This window comes from Typopeltis vanoorti, chromosome 5 (genome assembly GCF_054136105.1).
Source record: "Typopeltis vanoorti isolate ZY-2024b chromosome 5, IOZ_Tvanoo_1.0, whole genome shotgun sequence".
NCBI classification, from domain to species: domain Eukaryota; kingdom Metazoa; phylum Arthropoda; class Arachnida; order Uropygi; family Thelyphonidae; genus Typopeltis; species Typopeltis vanoorti.
In genome coordinates this window covers 43,076,036-43,100,102 of record NC_143553.1, presented here as the reverse complement: position 1 = coordinate 43,100,102, position 24,067 = coordinate 43,076,036, and the positions used below count along the sequence as shown (strand labels likewise).

Genomic DNA, 24,067 nt, shown 5'->3' with positions numbered 1-24,067 from the left:
AATGGCCTGGTATACTCCATGATTCAGGTAGGTCTAGGGGAAGGTCTAAGGTCTTTGGTGGAGTGGATAAGAGATGCCAATTTCTTATGTGGTTTGTAACAAGTTGTGAGGTCATATTTTCTTGGGATTTTTGTTAGTTTTTCAGATGTACCCTGGATATAAGGAATGGTGATAGACTTAGAGGAATCTCTGTTATGAGGAGGAGGGGGGGGGGTTGTGGTTATAATATTTTTTTGAGTTTTTGGGGGGTTGTAGCCATTGGCTCAGAAGGTGTTAAGGATATGGTTAAGTCAGTAGTTAGGGCATTGTTATCTGAACTGATTAATTTTGCCCTGTTATATAAGGGTTTTTATAATCCCTTCTTTTTGGGAAGGTGGAGGTGACTGCTGGTGAATGTATCTACCTTCAGGTGTGGGTTTCTATAAACAGAAAAAGCTGAGGATCCATTAGGCTGTGTGTAATCAGAGTGTTTAGGAAAGGGGAAACTTTTGTTGTTTTCCTTTTCCAAGGTAAACTAGATCCTGGGAGGAGGGGTGGGGGTGACTGCTGGTGAATGTATCTACCTGTATGTGTAGGTTTTTCTGTAAACAGAGAAAGCCAGGGATCCATCAGGCTGGCATGTAACCAGAGTGTCTAGGAAAGGGAGATTGCTCTTGTTTTCCTTTCCAAGGAAAACTGGATCCTGGGGTGTTGATTGGTTAAGTGTGTTAAGAAGTTGTGGAGTGTATCCAGGCCATGCAGCCAAATAGAACACATCATCCACCTAGTGTAGCCAAACAGTGGGTTTATGTGGGGCAGAGTTTAAGGCTTTTACTTCAAAGGTCTCCATAAAGAAGTTGGCCAGGGGTGGAGAGAGTGGAGAACCAATGTCTGTCCCCTCTGTTCGTAGAAATTTCCTTGTCAGACAAAATAGCCTGAGTTCATGGTGAACTGAAACATGGCTGAGATATTGGGAGGAAATTTGGCTTGGATGAAGTGTAAAGTATCTTTGAGTGAGACATTGGTGAATAAGAAGGAGACATCAAAACTGACCATTATCTCAGTGTGTTGGAGTGAGAGGTCTTCTATACTGGCTTTAAAGTGGACTGAGTTTTTTGTGTGTGAAGGTGTGTTGCCAGTATATTGTGTGAGCTTAGGCTAAATGTTTGGCTAATTTGTATGTGGAGGGAATCAATGCCATCCACAATGGGAGGTAATAGTACATTCTGCTTATGGATTTTTGGTAGTCCATACATTCGAGGAGGTCTACAGTTAAAAAGTTTTAGTCACTGAGTCACTACGGCAGGCCAAGAGGCAACCTCATTGCCACTTGGCCTGCCGAAGCATTACATTGGGTAATGCTTAAGGAGCCCATGGAGTGTTCTGATTTGGAAGCTGGTGGGATCATATTCTGTAGGTAGACTGATCTAAAATTAAAGAGGCAGGCTTACCTGTGCAGTCAGTTTAGTTTAGAACCACAGTGGCATTTCCCATATCCACTTTAGTAATTATTATTTTACTGTTGTTTTTCATTTCTTGCAGAGCTTTGAATTCTTCTTTTGACAGGTTGCTCTTTGGTGGTTTGGCTCTTGGGTAAGAACACTGACTACATCCAGTCTGATATTGTTGGCAATGTGGTTGGGAAGGTTATGGATATTACGTTCTACCTGAATCATTATTTCTTCAGATGGGATCTTTTTCAGTGCTATGGCAAAGTTATGGCCATGCACGAGTGCGCTGATTGCTTCTGGTTTCAGGGTAAGGGATGACAGGTTTATTACTGTGTCGAGTGGTAGTTGAGGTTTGGAAACTGAAAAAATTTGAAAGTTTAAAAAAGAACTCGTCACTTATTTTTGAAAAATTTCACGAGTCAGTGTGTCAATGCAAGGAAACTAGAATTATATGGATGAATGGTAGCAGGGTCAGCCTCTTGTGAGAATAGGTGCTAGGAAGAAGGGGAAATACATTGGGTAATGCTGAATCCAGTGGAGTCTGGGGGGGGGGATAATGGTAGGTATAGAAACAGTGATGATGCCTTTATACTAATGCCAGGAGTATCTAGAATAAAGGAGATGAATCAGTGGTGCTGATAGCATCAGCCTTTTCAAAGATTATTCGGATCTCTGAGGCATGGTTGACATAAGAGGATATACTAACAGGAATAGAAGTAGCAGGCTACAGCATTTTTTCAACAGGATAGGAAGGGAAAATGCAGTGGTGTAGTACTGCTTATGATAAGTGATGACATGTCCTCCCAGATTAGTGGAAAACAGTGGTATTAATGGTTTTGAAAGTATATGGTGTGAGGTAGAGGTGGGCAGGACAGGATATTTAGTGGGGTGTTGCTATAAGCCATGGAGCATAAAGGGTGATTTTTTATTATTTTTTTTTGTTTGATGTTTATGGTGCAAAAACATCAAAGGTCATGCTGTGCCAGAACACAAGTCACAGCAGCAGTACATATGGTAATTGGTTAGTGGAACAATCACAAGCATCCATGCCCTTGGTGAGATTTGAACCCACAGCTTCTTGGCTGCAGAGCGAATTTGCTAACCACTCGGCCAACTAGGCCACCACATAGTGGGTGAGGAGCAAGAAATATTTAGGCAGTTGAGCGTGGCAAGTGCAAGAAGAATGATTGTTATGAGAGATTTTAACTACAGTAATATAAATTGGGAAGTTAAAACCATATGTAGTAATATGGAATGGAATTTCTAGAATTCTTAATGGACAAGTGTCTTAGGCAGCATGTAGTAGAAGAAACACGAGGTTCCAGAGTTTTGGATTTGGTCATAGCATCAGAATAGCTGATTATAACTGAGATGCCATCTCTTACCCAAGTTGGTGAGAGTGACCACGTGGTTTTTGACTTGGAAGATGAATAGACATGCAGGAGTGTTGAAGAGAAGAAATGTATGTGGAATGATAAGGGCAGGTGATTATAATAGTTTTAGATATCATCTTGGGGCAGTTCCATGGAGGGAAGAATTAGAAGGGTGAGATATCATTTGTGCTTGGGAACTTGTGAAGAAATATTTATTAGCAGCAATTGCAAGTTTTATACCACTACTGAAGAAGAGAACACAATTTGATGTAAAGTGGATGGCAAACAATATCAAATGGGAACTGCAGGTAAAAAAGAGGTTATGGAAGAGATATAATAAGATGAATGGACAGCAGATGCATAAAGAATATAAGACTCAGGCAAGGAGAGTGACTAGTATGGTAAGGAACGCAAAACTAGAATATGGGAAGATTGGCCCTGAGATCCAAAGAAAATCCTAAGGAGTTTTTTTGTTATGTGTCCAGTAGGAGGAGAAATGATTGTGGAAGAATAATGTTGTTGTATAAAAATGGGAATAGAGTTGGACATAGTTGATTTGTTCAGTGAACACTTTACTGGGATATTTCATCCTGGAGAAGTAGGTTTTAATACTAGAGGGATAGGGCAGGTTTGAGGTTTAGAAGTGCAAGAAGAGAGAGTGTTTCAAATAATTAATTCTCTGGATTTCAATAAAGCAATGGGACTTGATGGGATTTTGCAGGTTTTGAGAGAATATTCTAAAGATTGACAGCTCCATTTTACCTGGCTCTTCAATGAAAGCCTGGCTATAGGAAAAATGCCCAAGGAGTGGAAGGAAGGTAAGATAGTGACATTGCCTAAGGGTAGTAGCAGATTGGAAGTGTCAAGGTATAGACCAGTCAGTATTTCATATGTAGTTGTTAAAATTTTGGAGAAATTAATGAGGGATCATTTACAGTGTTGGCCAGATGAGGATAATGTTATCAGTAACAATCAGCATGGATTTGTTAAGGGGCACTCTTGTTTTAGTAAAGCTTTAACAATAAAGCAGTTGATGAGGGAAAGGCATATTCTGCCATTTTTTTAGATTTTACAAAGGCATTTGATAGGTTACCACATGATAAACTTGATATTAAGTTGCAGCACTTGGGTTCAGATATCAGGTTAGTGAACTTGATTCAGGATTGTATATCTGATAGGAAACAATGCAAGGCTTTGTACTGAACCCTGTATTGTTTAACCTTAATGTCACTGACATTGTCAGTGGTTTGCATGGGGATATTTAGTTTTTTGCAGATGATGTAAAGTTGGGAAGTGTTATTAGTAATAGTACAGATGTGGTATCCCGGTAAGAGGATTTGAATAAACTCAACAGATGGGAAAAATGAATGGAGGATGTCAGTTTAATGCAGCTAAATGCCATCTTCAAGTTTGGGATACATCAATGGGAGGCTGCATACACTGTTGGAGGAAGTGGAGGAGACAAGGGATCTGAGGGTGATGATTGATAGAAACCTGAAATTCCGAGAACGTATTGCAAAGGTGGTGAAGGTAACCAGAGGATTGCTTCAATACTGAAGAGGATGCTGACCTGCAGAGATAAGAGTTGTCATTCCATTGTATAAAGCCCTGATACACTCGGACTATTGTTCTCAAATTTGGTCCCCAGGATTTGAAGATGATTAATTAACCATGGAAAGAGTGCAGAGGCAGATAACGAAAATGGTATCAGGAACAGTGTTAGTTTTGAAGATAAGCTGAAGGAATATGGATGCAGAGCTTGGTAGAAAAAGGAGAGGTGCTATGATCGAGAATTTTAAACCATTGAAAAAATTCTCTGACATAGTTTTGGGAGAGTATAAATGAGGTTTTGTATTCATTTTCTTTTGGAACCCCAAAATTTTTCAACTTGGACAATTTGAAGGTGGGTGTCTAATGAGAACCAAGAGCTCAGGCATGTGAAACCTAATCAGTGCACTAATAAAGGGCGAATATACAGATTCGTGAGCAGAGTTTGTGTAATTTAATTATTGCAGGCCAGAGCAACTTCGATTCTGAAGATTATGTTCTCATAAGCTCTCTTGTAAATTGAAACTTAAGTTCTACATTTGGCAATAAACTATATATTGTTATTATTGTTCAGGCCTCCATGGAGTCAAAAGACTCATCGTGGGAGGTCCTTCCTAAGAACATAAAGTCTGTCAAGATTCATCGAGGGGAGGTCTTCCCCTAAGAAACACAAAGTCTATCATACCACTCCTTAAACTCATTGACCATTCTCGCTCTCTCACCACTCCATCAGGCAATGCATTCCACGGTTCAACCACCCTCCATGCAAAGAAACCACTCCTCACCCTCTTGCTCACAGTTTCCTTTCATAACTTCCAGGGATGACCTCTTGTCATCAGTCCTTCCCGCTGTTCAACCAAGCGAAAGAACTCCCCAGTGTCAACCCTGTAACCACCTCTCAACAGTTTAAGTCTCAATCATATCCGATTCTCATAACTATCCTTGTACAGTCCTGAAAACCATCTTTGTCATCCGTCTTTGTATCCTTTCCACAGTTAATTTATCCCCTTCAAATCCTGGGGACCAAATCTGAGAACAATAGTCTAAGTGTGGCCTGATCAGAGATACAACGGAATGATAACCCTTTTATCTCTGCAGGTCAGTGTCCTTCTCATAACTTCAGCAATCCTCTGTGTTACCTTCACCACCTTTGCAATATGCCCCCTAAATTTCAGGTTTCTATTGATCATCAACCCCAGACCTCTTGTCTCCCCTACTTCCTCCAGTCTAACTCCTCCTATAGAGAATGCAGCATCCTATCGATGTTTCCCAAACCTCAAGACCTTACATTTTGCTGCATTAAACTGACACCCCCATTTGCCCATCTATCTAGCTTATTCAAATCCTCTTGCAGGGCTACCACATCTGCACTATTACTAATAATCCTTTCCAGCTTCGCATAATTCCGCAAACAACTGAATATCCCCTTGCAATCTACTGGCAATGTCATTGATATAAAGGTTAAACAATATAGGTCTTAGTTCTGAGCCCTGTGGGACTCCACTTGTAACCCTCTGCCTCCTTGAAACTGCTCCACCATACACAACTCTCTGATACCTATCAGACAGCCAATCCTGAATCCAGTTGACCAATCTGACATCCAGACCCATGTGCTGCAACTTAAATATCAGCTTATCAAATGGCACCCTGTCAAATGCCTTCGCTAAGTCTAAGAAAATTGCAGTATATGCCTTTCCATCATCTAATGTTCTTGTAACTTTATTATAAAAGGGTAGCACATTGCTAAAACAAGAGTGCCCTTTCACAAATTCATGTTGACTCTCACAGATAACATTACCCTCATCTGCCCAATGCTGTATACGGATCCATATGGATATATGGATCCATACAATCCTGCATTTCAATATAATAAAACTTTCCATTTAATTATCTAGGGAAAACATTTATTTAAAAATCAATCATCATCATTTATTCATATATGAATTGAAATATATATGCAGAAATATTCACATAACTAAAACTCGTGAAGATAGTCTAATGGATGAAAGTGACCTAAGTTGCTGTGCTGTGATGTGAGTCAAGTGGTAAATGTCAAATGATTCGTGAGTGTCATCCTTTAAAAGACATTTGCGTATGTATTGCCAAAACTGTTTTCTTGGTCTCCCTCTGTGTCCATTAGTTGGCCTATAGAGAGTGAGAGCACTGAATGTAGGTGAATGTCTAAATTGGTGTCCCAACCATCTCAGTTGAATTTTTTGAACTGTTTTTGTTAGGGATCTTTACTGGCTTTCTTCAAGAATGATAGTATTAGGAACGTGATCTTGCCATGTATGAGGGTGGTTTCATGAGTTTCCTGCCTAAGTTTTAGAGGTGGTTGTTTTCTTTTTATCACCTCTAAAACTTAGGCAGGAAACTCATGAAACCACCCTCATACATGGCAAGATATCACTTTTCAACATAATCTCCCTTCAACACATTTTTCACATATTTGAATTAACATTTCCATGTCCTTGAAAAAAATTGTCTGTACTTTTTTCTGCATAATGACCTAAAAATGCATCTTTCACCTCATTGTCATTTGCAAATTTTTTTCCTCAGTGGTCTTCAGTTTTGAGACGAGATAGTAGTCACTGTGTGCCAGATCTGGGCTATAGTACAGGTGTTCAATCTCCTGGAAGCCACAGTCCTTCACTACAGCCTTTGCAATAATAGCTGTGTGGGCTGGAGCATTATCGTTGTTTCTCCTTTATGGCATCATGCAGCTTGTGCAGAAGTGAAGCATAATATTCTGCATTCATAGTGGCATTCCTTTCCTTGAAGTCAATCAAGAGAATTCCTCGGCAACCCCAAAAGATTGTTGCAATGGCCTTCTTGGTGGACTGTGTGACCTTGGTTTTTCTCTACAGTGCTTTGCCTGTTGTGCACCACTCCATTGATTCCCTTTTGGAATGAGGATCGTAATAAAGGACATGGTTTCATCCCTGGTAACATTGGATTCTAGCACTTCTCTTTGATTCGCTTGGCAAAACACTAAAAAGTTGTGGGAACAGGTCACATGATTCTCCGTTTGGATTGAAAAGAGAGGTTGGGGAACACAGCTCTTACTGATCTTCATCATGTGAAGCTTGCAAAATGATAGAAAAGATGGTTGTTATAGAAAGTCCCAACCTTGCTGAGATTTCTTTGAGCTTCAGCTGTCTGCCATTGAGCAGCTCTTCGTCAACAAGAGTGTCATTACTTCCACAGGCTGACCATCATGAGGATCATCTTCGATGCTCTCTCTTCCTACATGAAACTGTTTACCCCATTCCTTCACAGTGGAATATGGGGAGAAGCTTCCCCATAAACTCCATCTAATCACTGTTTTGATAGCACTTGGAAAAAGTCCTTCTTTGCTGAAAAACTTTATCATAGTGCCTTACTCAAATTGTACATGTTTTGGTCATAAAGTATTACAAAATAAAGATTTATTGTTACAAAGACCATATATTTACAACGTACTTAAGCTCTTACAAATTGCCTACCGGTTTCGCTAGTAACTGACCAGCTTTCTCAAGGCTTGCATAGTACAAAAAAGAGGTAAATGCAAAAAAGGTTTCAAAATACAAAGAACTGTTAGTACCTGTTAGGTAGCTAGGGTGACACGTTCGCGTGACATAACTACTCAGCATCATGAACACGCATTACATGCAAACGCGTAATATGATTATTTGCGTACTGTAGCTCTGTTGGAATGAGAGAGTTAATAAGATTTATCCAGGTATCGTTCAGAATGGCCCCTTGATTTCTGTTTAGGTTACTTCCCATACGTAGTACAACTGCCGCTTCTTTAAATACTCGATATCTGTAATCCTCGTCTACGTAGGGCATGGAGCTGTTATTCCAGTCTATAGTGTGGTTCGAAGTTGAAAAGTGATGTGCCAATCCTGAGGTGATCGTTCTGTTGTGATTAACATCGCCTATATGTACTTTCTGTCTTATTTCCAGGCTTCTCGAAGTCTGTCCGATGTAGGAAAGACCGCACGTGCATGGAATATTATACACACCTGGATATTTATAAAATGGCACACTGTCTTTAGGGGATCTTAGGACCTGTCTTATGCTATTTGTTGGTTTAAATACAACCCTGATGTTATGTGTCTTTAACAATCTTGCAATTTTTGTTGAAGTTGAACCTAAAAAGGGGATGACTGCTGTTGAGATATGCTGGGCGACTGTTCTTTCTTGTTGGTTATCTATGTATAGAAATTTGTTGATGATGTGTCTAGGATAACCATTTTGTGATAGAGTTGTAGCTATTTGAGACAGTTCTGTTTGAACTTCTTCCTCGTCAGAGATAAATTTTCTAGCTCGATTTCTTAGCATGTGGATGATGCTGTGTTTCTGTGACCTATTGAATATTAGTGATATTAATTGCCGCGAATATTTTGATGACAATTCCAACAGTCTTGATTATACGACCTGGAATTATATAGACCACATGTTAGAACAGAGCTACGAGAAAACTTTCCAGTTCAATAAAGCCAAACAAATTAGAAAATTTAATGAACTGTACAAGAAAAAATACCAGACACACAATGGCCTCCCAGTTAACAAAGTGATCTTCAACCTGTCGAATCGCTGCCTTTCGAAACATGAATCGGAGATTCAAAAAAAAAAGGTTTTAACTTTTCTATCACTCCTAATTACATCCCAAAAATGGACTTTATGTGTGGAATCGAAAAAAGTCTCTACCCACTACCACAAGGTGTAGCCAACGACATTAGATTCAAAAGCACTATCATCCTAGCAACAGCAAAACAAACACAACCGAATACCACTCCATATGATAGGAAAGCTATTGGGGACTTAAGGAAGAACAAAGAAATAATAATTATGAAAGCAGACAAGGGGAATGCCACCGTTATCCTTAACTCAAAAGACTACATGAAGAAGTTAAACGACTTACTATCTGACAGTTCCACGTACAAAATCCTCACCAGAGATCCCACAATGAAGAACCACAATGAGACAAACTTCCTAATCCGTAACATGAATACTTGGCCTGAAGAATTAAAACGAAAACTTAAATCCTCACATCCCATCACTCCTAGACTGTACGGGGCGCCTAAAGTGCATAAAGGAGAAGTGCCACTTCGTCCGATTGTGGATGGCAGGTCATCCCCAACGTACCTATTGGCCAAGCACCTAGCGAATTTACTTAAAGGAAAAATTAGACAAACAGAGTCCTACTTAAAAAATTCTCAACACTTTGTGGATAAACTAAAAAACATAAAAATTACACAAACAGACATAATGGCCAGCCTAGATGTAGTGTCCTTGTTCACGAATGTACCAGTAGAAGAAGCAATGAACATTATCAAAGATATCTTTCCTGCAGATATCACAAAGATATTTGAACATTGCCTACAATCAAATTTTTTCAAAGTTAACAACAAGATATACAAACAATTAGAAAGCCTAGCCATGGGCAGCCCTCTGTCGCCACCATATGCAGTTCTTTTCATGGAGAAATTTGAAGATGAAATATTCACCAGCATTACTCCTAAACCTTCTATATGGTGGAGATATGTGGATGACATCTTCATCATATGGAAAGACAACTTAGAAAGCCTACACCTGTTTGTTAACAGAATCAATGCACTCCACAATAAAATAAAATTTACTCTAGAAGTAGAAAATAACGAACAGCTACACTTCTTGGACTTACTAGTAAAAAGACAAGGAAACAGCATCAAACTGTCGATTTACAAAAAACCAACGGACACTGGAAGATATCTACATTACTCTTCTAACCATCATAGGTCACAGAAACACAGCATCATCCACATGCTAAGAAATCGAGCTAGAAAATTTATCTCTGACTAGGAAGAAGTTCAAACAGAACTGTCTCAAATAGCTACAACTCTATCACAAAATGGTTATCCTAGACACATCATCAACAAATTTACATAGATAACCAACAAGAAAGAACAGTCGCCCAGCATATCTCAACAGCAGTCATCCCCTTTATAGGTTCAACTTCAACAAAAATTGCAAGATTGTTAAAGACACATAACATTAGGGTTGTATTTAAACCAACAAATAGCATAAGACAGGTCCTAAGATCCCCTAAAGACAGTGTGCCATTTTATAAATATCCAGGTGTGTCTAATATTCCATGCATGTGCGGTCTTTCCTACATCGGACAGACTTCGAGAAGCCTGGAAATAAGACAGAAAGTACATATAGGCGATGTTAATCACAACAGAACGATCACCTCAGGATTGGCACATCACTTTTCAACTTCGAACCACACTATAGACTGAAATAACAGCTCCATGCCCTACGTAGACGAGGATTACAGATATCGAGTATTTAAAGAAGCGGCAGTTGTATTACGTACGGGAAGTAACCTAAACAGAAATCAAGGTGCCATTCTGAACGATACCTGGAAAAATCTTATTAACTCCCTCATTCCAACAGAGCTACAGTATGCAAATAATCATATTACGCGTTTGCATGTAACGCGTGTTCATGATGCTGAGTAGTTATGTCACGCGAACGTGTCACCCTAGCTACCTAACAGGTACTAACGGTTCTTTGTATTTTGAAACCTTTTTTGCATTTACCTCTTTTTTGTACTATGCAAGCCTTGAGAAAGCTGGTCAGTTACTAGCGAAACCGGTAGGCAATTTGTAAGAGCTTAAGTACGTTGTAAAAATATGGTCTTTGTAACAATAAATCTTTATTTTGTAGTGCCTTACTCAATTTTTAACATTACAGCCAATCAGCATGCCATGTGTTAGTCAGATGAGTGCCTCCAACTGAATGATGCAGGTAGAGAGTTGAAACTGGTACACTAAGGTTCTCATAGATGGTTCTATCTGTCATGAACGGCATTTTAAATTTCGCACTAATTTTGTATGTCAGGCACGTTATCCCAAAGCTGTTGATGATATTAACTGCTTGTTGAGTAGTGATGTTCCATGTCTGGGCACCATATGTGAATATGTCTTGACTGGTGATTTGGTACAGACAAATTTTGGTATTTGTGGTGATGAGATAGGATGTCCAGATATTAGACTTTTATGGAACTGAAGAGCTGTCTTATCAGTGTTTCTGTTAGAGTATCAATATAGGAACCAAGGTACTGAAAATCATTTCCTTCTTCAAGAATGTAGTCATTTAGTCGAATATTTCCTTGTGTTCTGTTTTTTAGGATTTTTACATCTATTGACTGCCAATGCAATCAATACTGCATTTTTACATAGCTTATCTAAGTGGTTTTAAGCTGAATGACAGTCAGAGTCAGTCAATACATCATCTGTAAAATAGAGTTTGCCTATGTGGATTTGTTCTGCTGAATCTTCGAGAGTTATTCTATACTCATTTCCTGTGCATCTGAATATGTAATCAAGGGTAATAATAAATAGATATGGTGCCAGTGAGTCTCACTGAAGAATTCCAATGAAAAGAGGAAACTCTCAGTCATCTCTCCATTGCCCCTTACTCTTGCATGGTAATTCTGCTATAGTTCTGCTATTGCTTTGATTATTTTCAAGGGTATACCATAACAACTGAGAATTTTGAACCTCCTTGGTGTGGTGATTGAAACAAAGGCGTTTGAGAAATCTATGAAGTTTAAATTATTATTATTATTATTATTCAGGCCTCCAAGGAGTCAAAAGACTCATTGTGGGAGGTCCTTCCTAAGAAACACAAAGTCTGTCAAGACTCATCGAGGGGAGGTCCCCCCCTGAGAAACACAAAGTTTATCATACCACCCTTTAAACTCACTGACCGTTCTCGCTCCCACCACTCCATCAGGCAATGCATTCCACGGCTCAACCACCCTCCACACAAAGAAACCACTCCTTACCCTCTTGCTCACAGTTTCCTTTCGTAACTTCCAGGGATGGCCTCTTGTCATCACTCCTTCCCGATGATCAACCAAGCGAAAGAACTCCCCAGTGTCAACCCTGTAACCACCTCTCAACAATATAAAAGTCTCAATCATATCACCTCTCCTTCTATCCACCAAACCCTGCAGTCCACATTCTCTCAGCCGATCCTCATAACTATCCTTGTACAGTCCTGAAACCATCTTTGTCATCCGTCTTTGTATCCTTTCCACAGTTAATTTATCCCCTTCAAATCCTGGGGACCAAATCTGAGAACAATAGTCCAAGTGTGGTCTGATCAGAGACTTATACAACGGAATGATAACCCTCTTATCTCTGCAGGTCAGTGTCCTTCTCATAATAGCAGCAATCCTCTGTGTTACCTTCACCACCTTTGCAATATGTCCCCTAAACTTCAGGTTTCTATCAATCATCAACCCCAGATCTCTTGTCTCCCCTACTTCCTCCAGTATAACTCCTCCCATAGAGTATGCAGCATCCCATCGATGTTTCCCAAACCTCAAAACCTTACATTTTGCTGCATTAAACTGATATCCCCATTCATTTGCCCATCTATCTAGCTTATTTAAATCCTCTTGCAGGGCTACACCATCTGCACTATTACTAATAATCCTTCCCAGCTTTGCATCATCTGCAAACAACTGAATATCCCCCTGCAATCCACTGGCTATGTCATTGATATAAAGGTTAAGCAATATAGGTCCTAGTACTGAGCCCTGTGGGACCCCACTTGTAACCCTCTGCCTCCTGGAAACTGCTCCACCATACACAACTCTCTGATACCTATCAGACAGCCAATCCTGAATCCAGTTGACCAATCTGACATCCAGACCCATGTGATGCAACTTAAATATCAGCTTATCATGTGGCACCCTGTCAAATGCCTTCGCCAAGTCGAAGAAAATTGCAGTATATGCCTTTCCCTCATCTAATGTTCTTGTAACTTTATTATAAAAGGCTAGCATATTGCTAAAACAAGAGCGTCCTTTCACAAATCCATGTTGATTCTCACAGATAACATTACCCTCATCTGCCCAATGCTGTACACGGTCCCTCACTACTTTCTCCAAGATCTTAACAACTACTGATGACACACAGACTGGCCTATAATTAGACACTTCCAGTCTGTTACCACCCTTATGCAATGGCACTATCTTACCTTCCTTCCATTCCCTGGGCACCTTTGCCAAAGCCAGACTTTCATTGAAAAGCCACGTTAAAGGTACTGTCAATTCCCTAGCACATTCTCTCAAAACTCGTGGCGAAATACCATCCAGTCACACAGCTTTACTGACATCCAGAGTACTCAGTATCTGAAACACACTCTCCTCCTGTACCTCCAGACCTCGTACTAGTCCTATCCCTCTAGCATTAAAACTGACTCCTCTAGGATGAAATACTCCAATAAAGTGTTCATTGAACAATTCCACTATGTCCTCTGCATCAGTCACTCTATTCCCATTTTTATCCCACAATATCATTCTTCCACAGTCATTTCTCCTCCTACTGACCACATAGCTAAAAAATTCCCCAGGATTTTCTTTGGATCTTAGGGCCAATCTCCTCTCATATTCCAGTTTCGCTTTCCTTACCACACTAGTCACTCTTCTGGCCTGTGTCTTATATTCCTCATGCATCTCTTCACCTGTCTCCTTATATCTCTTCCATAGCCTCTTTTTCGCATGCAATTCCTGTTTAATATTGTTTGTCATCCACTTTACTCCAAATTGCGTCCTCTTCTTCACTCGTGGTATACAACTTACCATTGCTGATAACAAATATTCTTTCACAATTTCCCATGCACTGGTGATATCCCGGCCTTCCAATTCCTCCCTCCATGAAACTTCCCGGAGTTGACGTCTAAGACTATTATAATCACCTGCCTTATAATTCCACATAAGTTCCCGTCTCTTTGATACTCCTGCATGTCTATTCATTTTCCAAGTCAACACCATATGGTCACTCTCTCCAACTGGTGGGAGAGACGTCAACTCAGTTATTATCAACTCTTCTGATGCTGTAACCAAATCCAAAATTTTTGAACCCCTTGTTCCCTCTGTTACATGTTGCCTAAGACATTTGTCCCTCAAGAATTCTAGAAATTCCATTCCCCTATTGTTACATGCATCTTCCTCTCTCCCATTTATACTACTGAAGTTAAAATCTCCCATAACAATCATTCTTCTTGCACTTGCCAAACTTAGCTGTCTAAACATCTCCTGGTCCCCATCCTCTGTGCTCCTGGGTCTGTAGCAACACCCTACTAAATATCCTGTCTTGCCTACCTCCACCTCACACCATACGCTCTCAAAATCATTTGTCTCACTTCCTTCCAAATTCTCCACTCTTAGAGGACATAGGTCATCACTTATCATAAGCAGCACCCCACCACCACGCTTTCCCCTCCTATCCTGACGAAAAATGCTATACCCAGCGACTTCTATTCCTGTTTTTATATCCCCTTCTGTCAACCACGTCTCAGTGATCGCAATAATTTTTGGCCAGGCTGATGCTATCTGCGCCACCAATTCCTCTCCCTTATTCCGGATACTCCTGGCATCAGTATACAGCATATAAATGCCATTGTTTCTATACCCAGCATTATCCCTTCTAGACTCCACTGGGCTCAGTGTTACCTGACATTGTCTCCCTTCTTCCAAGTATCCATTCCCACAAGAGGCCACCCCTGCTATCATCCTCCCTGGGACACACTGACTCGTTCAGAACAGCAATCTCTCCAGATGCCTACGTCCTTCCTCATTCAAATGTAAACGGTCTCTCGCATACAACTCCTCTCTTTCCTCAAATGCACTCCAAGCATCCACATATACCAGTCCTCTCTTGTCACACATTCTCGCTATTATGCCATTCAATATCACCGCTCTTCTGCTCAGCTCATCATTACCATACCTAGGCAACACGCACACTATTTTTCCTCTCTCTGTCTTCTTCCGTACAGTCTCAAGCAAAAATCTCATATCTCTCGCTGCCCGACTTACATAAAGGAAGGCTTTTATCTCTTGCTCCTTCTAGCACCTTTTGAGGCAGTGTATGTGTTCAACAGTGCTTCTATTTTTCATGAAACTTGTTTGTTTTTGAGTAGAAGAGGTGTTACATATGGTTCCTTTCAGTTTTGAGGCATCATGTTATATATTTTCAGTATAATAGGGGAAGTGGTGTGATTCCTGTGTAATTTTTGGAGTTGTTCAGATTGCCTCTCTTGGGTATTGATATTGTTTAGTGACCTTCTTTTCACTGTGATGGAATGTTGGATGTAGCTAGAGCCATATTACAGATATTTAACAGTTGTTTCCAAAGCTCTTTTCCCTCCATGTTTAATAGCCTGCTATTATGCCATCCAGTTCTTTCTCGTTCTTTTTTGGTTTTTAGTGCAGTTTCGAATTCTTGCATTGTAAAACTGTTACACATAATGGAAAGTTCTTTTGGGTTATTATTTCTGGCAAAGAATCTGTTGTGAAGTTCACTGATGAATTAATTAATAATTTTTCTAAGTAATTCTTCCACACTAGTATTCATTTTTGTCTTCCTTGCTGTCTTTAGCTTTTATTCTTAATTTTTTGGGCATCCTTTCTTTGGTTCATATGGAATTAGCTACTTAGTACATTTCTCTGGTTTTATGGATATTTTGATTTTGTTCTAATTTTTGACATATGGCCTGGATATGGTTTTCTTTGTCATTTTGAAAGGCCATAAATACTTGATCATTTTGTTATTTTAACTGAGTATTTAGATTGTGCATCCTCTGATTTCTGTATTGCTGCCTAATGTCATTATGCTTGTTAATCAGTTCTTCAGTAGTTATCTTCTACCCATTTCCTTTGAGAAGATGAAGAGGGCTTGGTGACCACAGTTTTTGCTGCTACTTCATGGATGGATTGTATAATATGAATGAAGCTCTGGAATGGTTCTTCAGGCAGTGGGGCTTCAATTAGTTTGTTTTGTAGCGCTTCTTTATCTTTGTTTGGTAGGAAGAGTTAGATCATTCCAGTGATATTTATTTTATTCTTGATTTAGGTATAAAAGCACTGAGGTGAAGTTTTATATGTGCACTTAACATTCTATAGATGGAGTTTAATTCTATACTGTTGTAAGTTCTGCAATTTTGAGCTGATCTCACCCACTTTCCATAGATTGCAATATGATCAGTTTGCGATCTTGTTCCATTTGGATGTTCCCAGATCCATTTTCTTTCAGGTTTGTATGGAAATTTGCTCTGCAGATTGACAATGTTATGAGTGTTGCATAATCAGCTAGGAAATTTCCATTTTCATTTGTTGTATTGTGGTACATGAAAGGTAATATATTTTGTGTAATTCCTGAAACATTTGATCCTATTCGTGCATTAAACTCTCCACCAGTGATGTGGATATTGTGTGCTGGTACAGTGAAAAGAAAGTCTAAGAATTGATTGTAGAAAGCATTCTTGGAGTTATCATCTGAAGTCTCAGTGGGTGCATAGGTAGAGGTTATTGTTTCTTTGGGATTTGAGTTTAAAGTTATGGCCATTGGAGACTTTGGAGATAGATGGCACGATTATAGATCATTTTGTTGACTAGGATTCCAATTCCTCCATTACCAGATTTGTATAATGTATAGATGGGCATGGATGTTTGTAATTGTCAGTGAAAATAGTAGTGTTGGTGGTGATGGGCAGTAGATGGCACTGGTGTAAATGATGCAGTTTGCTGTAGTTGGTGGATTCAGTGGGAGATGGAGAGTAGTAGAATAGGTGTCCTCCCTTGATGAGTCTTTGGACTCCTTGGAGGTGTCATGTAATAATAATACTAATTGATGAAAGTCCATTTTGTTGTCATTTGATATGACTTCATTCTATACAAAATCTATTCTGTACGTGTGTTCTTCAATGCAGACTGCATTAAGTTTTGCTGACTCTGCTGTGGTGCAAAGTTCATGAAATTTTTCAGATTTCAAGAGGATACAAATATTGTAAGTGGATATGCTGAGTGGGTTTCTCCTGAGTTGATGTTTTTAGTCCTCTTACTGCTTTAGCTTGTGGGCTTCTGTGAAGGCTTTCACTGACAGGCTTCATAAATTTTCTCTATGAGAAAAAGGAATTGAGGGTGCATTGCATGATTTTTCTCAGTCTTTTATTCCTTTCATAATCAGCAAAAAATCCACATATTTGGTGATTGGTTCTGACATGCTTCACCACCCACATTAGCCTATGGGAAGTATATCCAGCATTTTCCAGGGAGCACTAACTGGGAGGTGTGAATACAGCATAAAAATCAAAAAAAATATTTCATTTATTTCTTCAAATAACAGAATAAAATATCAACAGTAGTTCTATTTTAAATTGTGAAATATAGATAATGATTATTGTTTTAATAATCATTATCTTGAAATTCTTCTGGCACCAGCTATCTCATCGCAAGAATATTTTTCAGAATATTTATGATATAGAAAATGTAATTTGTCAGCATTTCTGGGAATAGTCTACATGTGGTTTCTTCATAAATATTCCGAAAAATATTCTTGCGATGAGGTAGCTGATGCCAGAAGAATTTTTTATTTTTATTTTTATTTTTTTTTATTTTAGCAATCATTTTCAGCCCAATCTTAATGCAAAGATCTTGCCTATTTGCCATTTACATCCTATATATATATATATATATATATATATTTTAAAGATTTTGTGATTTGATATTTCAGTTTTATTTACAAATTCTTAGCTGTGCTTGCATTTTACATGAATAATCAGAGATTTGTACTTCATTTTTTTTTCTACATCATCCAGATATTTTCTTGTTTTCATATTTTACATTTTATCAATTTTGAATCTGCATATAAATCGTAAAACTTGCTTTTTTAGTATTCATTACCAAAACTGTACTCTTTTTCCATATGTGAAGTAAAGTATTGAAGAAGATAAATTTTAATGCCTCATAATATAAACAACTTTTAAGACTGCATAATATAATCTAAAATAAAAACTCTAAAGAAAGTACTTATAGCAAACAACAAGCCTTCATAGGCACTCGCATAAGATAAGGGGCGACTTTTCCCAATGGGCTACATTTGTTATGATGCATGTAATAGGAATTTTTCTGCCTTAGCCTACTGAGTACCAAATCTTTCTACTGATTATATTTAAAAAATCACACTGAATCAGCTGAATACCAAAGCAAAACTGAACATACAATGCATCTCTAGTTTATTAGAATTTAGTTTCAACCAATTCAGAATTTTGTTATCTTAAATGCCAAATTTTCAGCCATCTTCATGTTGATTTTTCAAATGGAAGAGTGGGGCATTGGCCAAAAGCCTCATTCAGTTTTTCACATTCTTTCTTTGTAGATTTTGTGTAGGTCTCCTCTCAGTTATCAGTTCAATTAGCAATTTTTTTCCCAGTGCTGTAGTATTTGCTGATTCTGCTCATGTAGTTAATTTCATCTGTGTAATGGCTCATTTATTATCAGACTACACCAAATGGTTAGATGCTTTCCATCACAATCCTTTCCAGATGAAACATGTCATCATCCATTCAAAGTGAATGTGCTGATCAAATCGTAATGATATCTTCATTTTTAGCATATCATTTAGTCACCGTTGCTACTAATTCTCTTCCAGTAACTGTAGTGTTATCTTTTAACCACACAATGTTATCTCTTTTTTTTTTTAACAGTGTTATCATACCTAGACATTATAAGCTTGAGAGATGCATATATGTCATTTATGATTAACAAGATGCTTTTGTGTTCTTTTTTACTATGCCTGATGTTATATTTTTAGTACAGTGTTGTATATTTATATTTTATACTCAATTTGCAAGAATGGAAGAAAAGCACATGCTCAATACAAACTATACCAAGAATGAAGTATTTAAGGTATTTTGGAAAACGTCATTGAAAATGTAACTGCTTACTAAGTACAACATTAAAGAAAATTTTAAGATATTCATAGGTTATGTATTTGCTAACCTTTGATGTATTGTCAATGCAGAATTTTTTCAGAGAAAAACCTCAGTGATCAAATCACTTCAAATCAACAATCATGAGCAGGACCCTTCCATATGGTAGCATTCCTAATATTCATATAAAAAAATCAGTAATAATGGCACAAATCTTGACAGACCTTTATTCTGTGGGAAGTTTTCAGTATTGAGATCATATTATGTAAATAAAGAGTTTAATAAAAATAAGCAATTGCCAAATTACCAATTGCTTTCTTTTTTATTAAGCTCTTTATTTACATGATAATGTGGTCTCAATATCAAAAACTTCATACAGAACTGCTAAACCAGAGAAACATATTTTTGCAGGCTTTTTTTTCTTTTAAATGCAAAGGTCACCCTACTAGTAGCAATAACACCAACAATGCCCATCCTATTGTAAATCATTGAATAGAAAAATGCTGCTAAAGAGTTAACTTACAGATACTGTTTTATTGCATCATTAAGATTGATGCAATATTTTTTGCATCAATAACTTAATGCATCAATAATTTGATGCATTAAGTTTGATCACAGAAAACATGAACATGGTCATAACTACATATGTTCTTTAGATCTCTTTCAGTATGAGTGCTTCTGAATTGTATTATAAATACTTTAGAGTTTTAAACTTTGAATTTGAAAAGGTTTTCAACCAAATTTGTATTTAATATGATTTTAATATCATCATCATATTCCTGATAAGTACCCTCAAGTGGTGTACAGGATATGATAGTACTGCAGGAAAAACTTTCATCATTATACTAACTTCCTATCTACAATTTTCCTCCAAATCAGTCTGTTACCTGTCAGGACTTCAACATTATCAGATCTTATATTTCTGTCTTCAAAGCACTTTTTATCATATCAATCCACTATATCTTGGTCTTCCTCAGGGTGTTTTTTCTGCCAACCTGGCAAAGAACACTTGTTTTGTTAATCTTTCTATCCCATTCTGTTTAAGTGACCATACCACCTGAGATTAGCTCTGCTAACACATTCCTGAATGCTAACAATTTCAAGTTCTTTCCTGATATCCTCGCTTTTAATATGATATTGCCATTGATGCCATCTGTTCATGCCCCTAATCTTTCTCAGGACCCATTTCTGCAGTATCCAGTCTTTGGTCAAGTGTTTTATTTCTAACCCAGCTCTCACATCGATAGGTTAAAATTGGTTTGAACACTGTCTTGTATACAGCTAATTTAGTGTTTTGACTAATTTCTCTCTTATCCGATATAAATTAGTTCAGTTGACTTCTTATCATATCAGCTTTGTTTGTTCTGTTGTCTATTTCCATATTTAATTTACCATCTTCACTAAAAATTGTGCCTAAGTATTCAAAATACATTCAAAATGCAGCTGATATTTTCAATGCTTCTGCCTATTTTCATTGTCTTTGTCTTGTTATCTGGCCCTCCTACCAAATCTGTTACAAGAGTTATTCAATTTAGTCAGGGAATCCTGCAGACTTCTACTGGATTTATTTAAAAGTATAACATCATCTGCATAGACTAAAGAGCTGAGATTAACATCTCCAATTTTGATATCAGGTTTAATACCACTTTCCTTCATAATGTGATCCATATAGATAATAAATCACAGACGGGATAATGTACTTCCTTCAATTCTAACTGCTGACTTACATCTCAAATAAAGACTAAGTATTGCTTGATATAATGCTCCATTGACACGATACAACTGTATCATATTGAACAGCTTCTTTCTTGGCACCCTCTCATACTCCTTTTCCAGATCTCCGAAACTTAAATACAGATTTTTGTTATATTCCCACAGTTCTGTCGTAACGTGAAAATTTGATCCAGACAACCTCTATTTGGCTTGAATCCAGCTTGTTCTTCATGAAGCTTCGCTTCCACAATTTTAATCAACCGTTTCACAAGTACAGGACATTAACGAGGGTATGAAGCACCTGTGGCACGTGTCTAACTTGTGTCCCCCCAACCCCAAAATGACAAAATTTTGAAAAATTGAAATGTAACAAGTTAAATTTTACTGAATGCAATATTTTAAATACTTACTATTAACCCCATCAAAATGAGTTGCAGAGTGTTGCAGGATTTGTGTGTCTAAAGCGCCGTATTGCCGAAATTTAAAAATACAATATAAATTAGCGTACTTTTATATCTATTTATTTATTTTTATTTTTTATGTTTTACGCCTCAAACCTAGTTGCGCCTGTGGCACCTCTTTCGCCACTCCCTCGTTACGGCACTGCACAGGTATACTTGCATAAATCTTTCCAGGTACACTCAGTAGGGAAATACCTCTGTAATTCTCACATTCACTTTTATTTCCATTTTTATATTTGGGTACTATGAGAGCTCTACTACAATCATCTTCAATTCGTCCCTCTGTCCAGGCCTTCTGAACTATGCAGCCACTGTAAGACTTTTATACTTCCATTCTCGAGCATTTCTGGTCGAATATCATTCCCCCCCCCCCCCCTTGCATAATCCACATTTCAAGCTTTTGATGGCTTTTTCTACTTCAAGTATGGATATGTATTCCTGATTGCATGTCTGTTGAGTGTTTTTTACTATTGTGCTGTCATCACTGCTTGTTTCATTTAGCAATTTTTCAAAGAAATTACTACATACATCAAGGATATCTCTTTCTCCAGTTTTCATGTCATCTTTATCATCTCTGATTCCTTTTACAGCATTTTTTCCTCCATTTCTGAGCTTCTTCAACAACCTCCAGAATATCTTGCCACCTTCATATTTATTCTCTATGTTCTTACCAGTCTTCCCATGACTTTTGTTTAGCTAGTTTTACACAGTGTTTTAGCTTTCTTTCATTTGTCTCTGTATAAGAGCACAAGCAGACTTATTTGCCAGGAACTTTTGATATGCTTTCTTCTTTTCCTTCACTGCGTCTTGAACTTCGTGTGTCCACCATAAGGTTCTGATTTTTCTATCCTTGCAGACAACCTCACCACATGCCTCTCTGGCCGAATAAATCAATGTTTTCTTCAGGATATGCCACTGGCTCTCCAAGATTTGGTTTCTGTTCTCAAACTCTTTCATTTTTTCTTGAATAATGTTTGTGTATTTTAGTCTACAGTTTACATATCAGAGCTGCTCAATTTTTATTTGCTTTAAAACTTTTTTACATGTTCTTGTTTCAGTATGAAATTCAATTTTATCCTGCTCAAGACTAAATGGTGATCATTTCCAATTTCAAATTCTCTGTACACTCTAGTGCCCTGCGCCAGTGAGAAAACATCATTATCAACAATAATATAGTCAACGAGACTTTTCTTATTCCTTGCCTCTTTTCTCCATGTAAATTTGTACACATTTTTATGTTGGAACATTATGTTAGTAATAACCAGTCCATGTCCTGAGCAGAAATCTAACGGGTATTTGCCATTATTATTAGCTTTGCTCTTTTTTCCAATTTTTCCCAAAATATTTTTGTATGTCTGACAATCATTTCCTATGCTGCTATTTAGATCCCCAACAAGAACCAAGTTTTCCTTTTTTATTGTGTCAGTTTTTTTCTCTAAAGCCTCAAAAAATTCCTCCACTTCTACCTTAGCAGAACCTTCTGTGGGGGTCCATAGGCTCAAATAAATCTCATTGTCTAATTCCCCATTCTGATATTTGCCCACATCACTCTACTTGATATTGCTTGCCATTCAAAATGATTAGCCTCATATTTTGTGTTCAATACTATAGCTTCACCTTCTTTTCCCTGATTGTGATTACCTGAATATAACATTTTGTAATTATTGTTCAGAAAAATCTCACCAGATTTTGACTTTATATATATATATAATTAATAAGCTTTTACAAATATTTGGTGCGTGAATATGTATCAGTTTTAATAAATTATGCATTTTTCTCTCCTCCAAACACACCACACACCAAAAAATACTGTTTTATGATTTATAGTTTCATAAATACTATGAAAGTGACGAGGATGTGAATCCACCACTAAAGCTCGATTCCTGTGTGCAGACACATATGGATGAAGTCTGCATAGTTGAACCTTTGGTAAGTCCTGAATTATTTTTCATCTTAATATATCTTATTATTTCTTATTTACACTAGGTGTTAATGATTTAAATATTGATTTTTCTGTAGTACAAGTGTTTTGTAAAAGAACATAGTTATTTCACATAATTTTGGCAACAGGACAGGATGAAACCTGATTTACAGATAACTTATTCATCAGAGAAGAGATTAAAATATTATTTCAACTCTCCACTGTTTTTAAATATCATTTTCACATGTGAGAGGTTATCGAATATATAAGAAATCAGTGCCATGTTTTGGCAGGTTGGCATTAAACAGTATGATTCCAGTTAATTATAATGCTATTTATAAAAATGTATCTAAGGCTAGTTTTATGTTTTTAAAAGCAAAACCAGGGAAAGCATCTCCAAAACCACTCCCAGAAATCAATAATGCCAATCAGTAAGATAAACTTATTAGCAGAAGAGTTGTATACTATCATTTCTTAGCTTGACAAAACTGATACGCTGCATGGCTAAGAAGAGATTCCTCTCCACCTCATCTATAGTCTATGTAACTTTGATGTATTCATATAATAATACTAGCATATTGTATTAATGGTGTTGTATTGGTGTTTGGAGAACATTTCCAATGTTTAAGAGCCATTATAATATTAGGAATAGAAAGAAAAGTAATAAACATTAATTTTTGGAAAATATATTTTGAAAAATATATGGTTCTTTTTATGATGTACAATCTTTTGTATTTTCTTAAGTTTTTTTTTTTTAATTTTTGTTTAGGAAGTTATTTTTTATTTAATAAAAAAAAATATTACATTTTGTCCAGCCTATAGCTACTTTCCATATTGTGGCGAAATCTATGGCGATATGCTTGC

At 37.5% G+C, this 24,067-nt stretch overlaps 1 protein-coding gene across 4 annotated transcripts in view; it reads left to right on the top strand.

Moving 5' to 3' along the window:
• Positions 1-24,067, top strand: part of LOC150106342 (Fanconi anemia group I protein-like) — a 506,449-nt gene that overhangs the window by 106,610 nt on the left and 375,772 nt on the right. For all 4 annotated transcript variants that reach the window (XM_090392383.1, XM_090392381.1, XM_090392380.1 and 1 more), the window contains one exon: positions 23,110-23,211. In XM_090392383.1, coding sequence (XP_090248509.1) covers positions 23,110-23,211 — 102 coding nt within the window. The remainder of the gene's footprint in view (positions 1-23,109; positions 23,212-24,067) is intronic.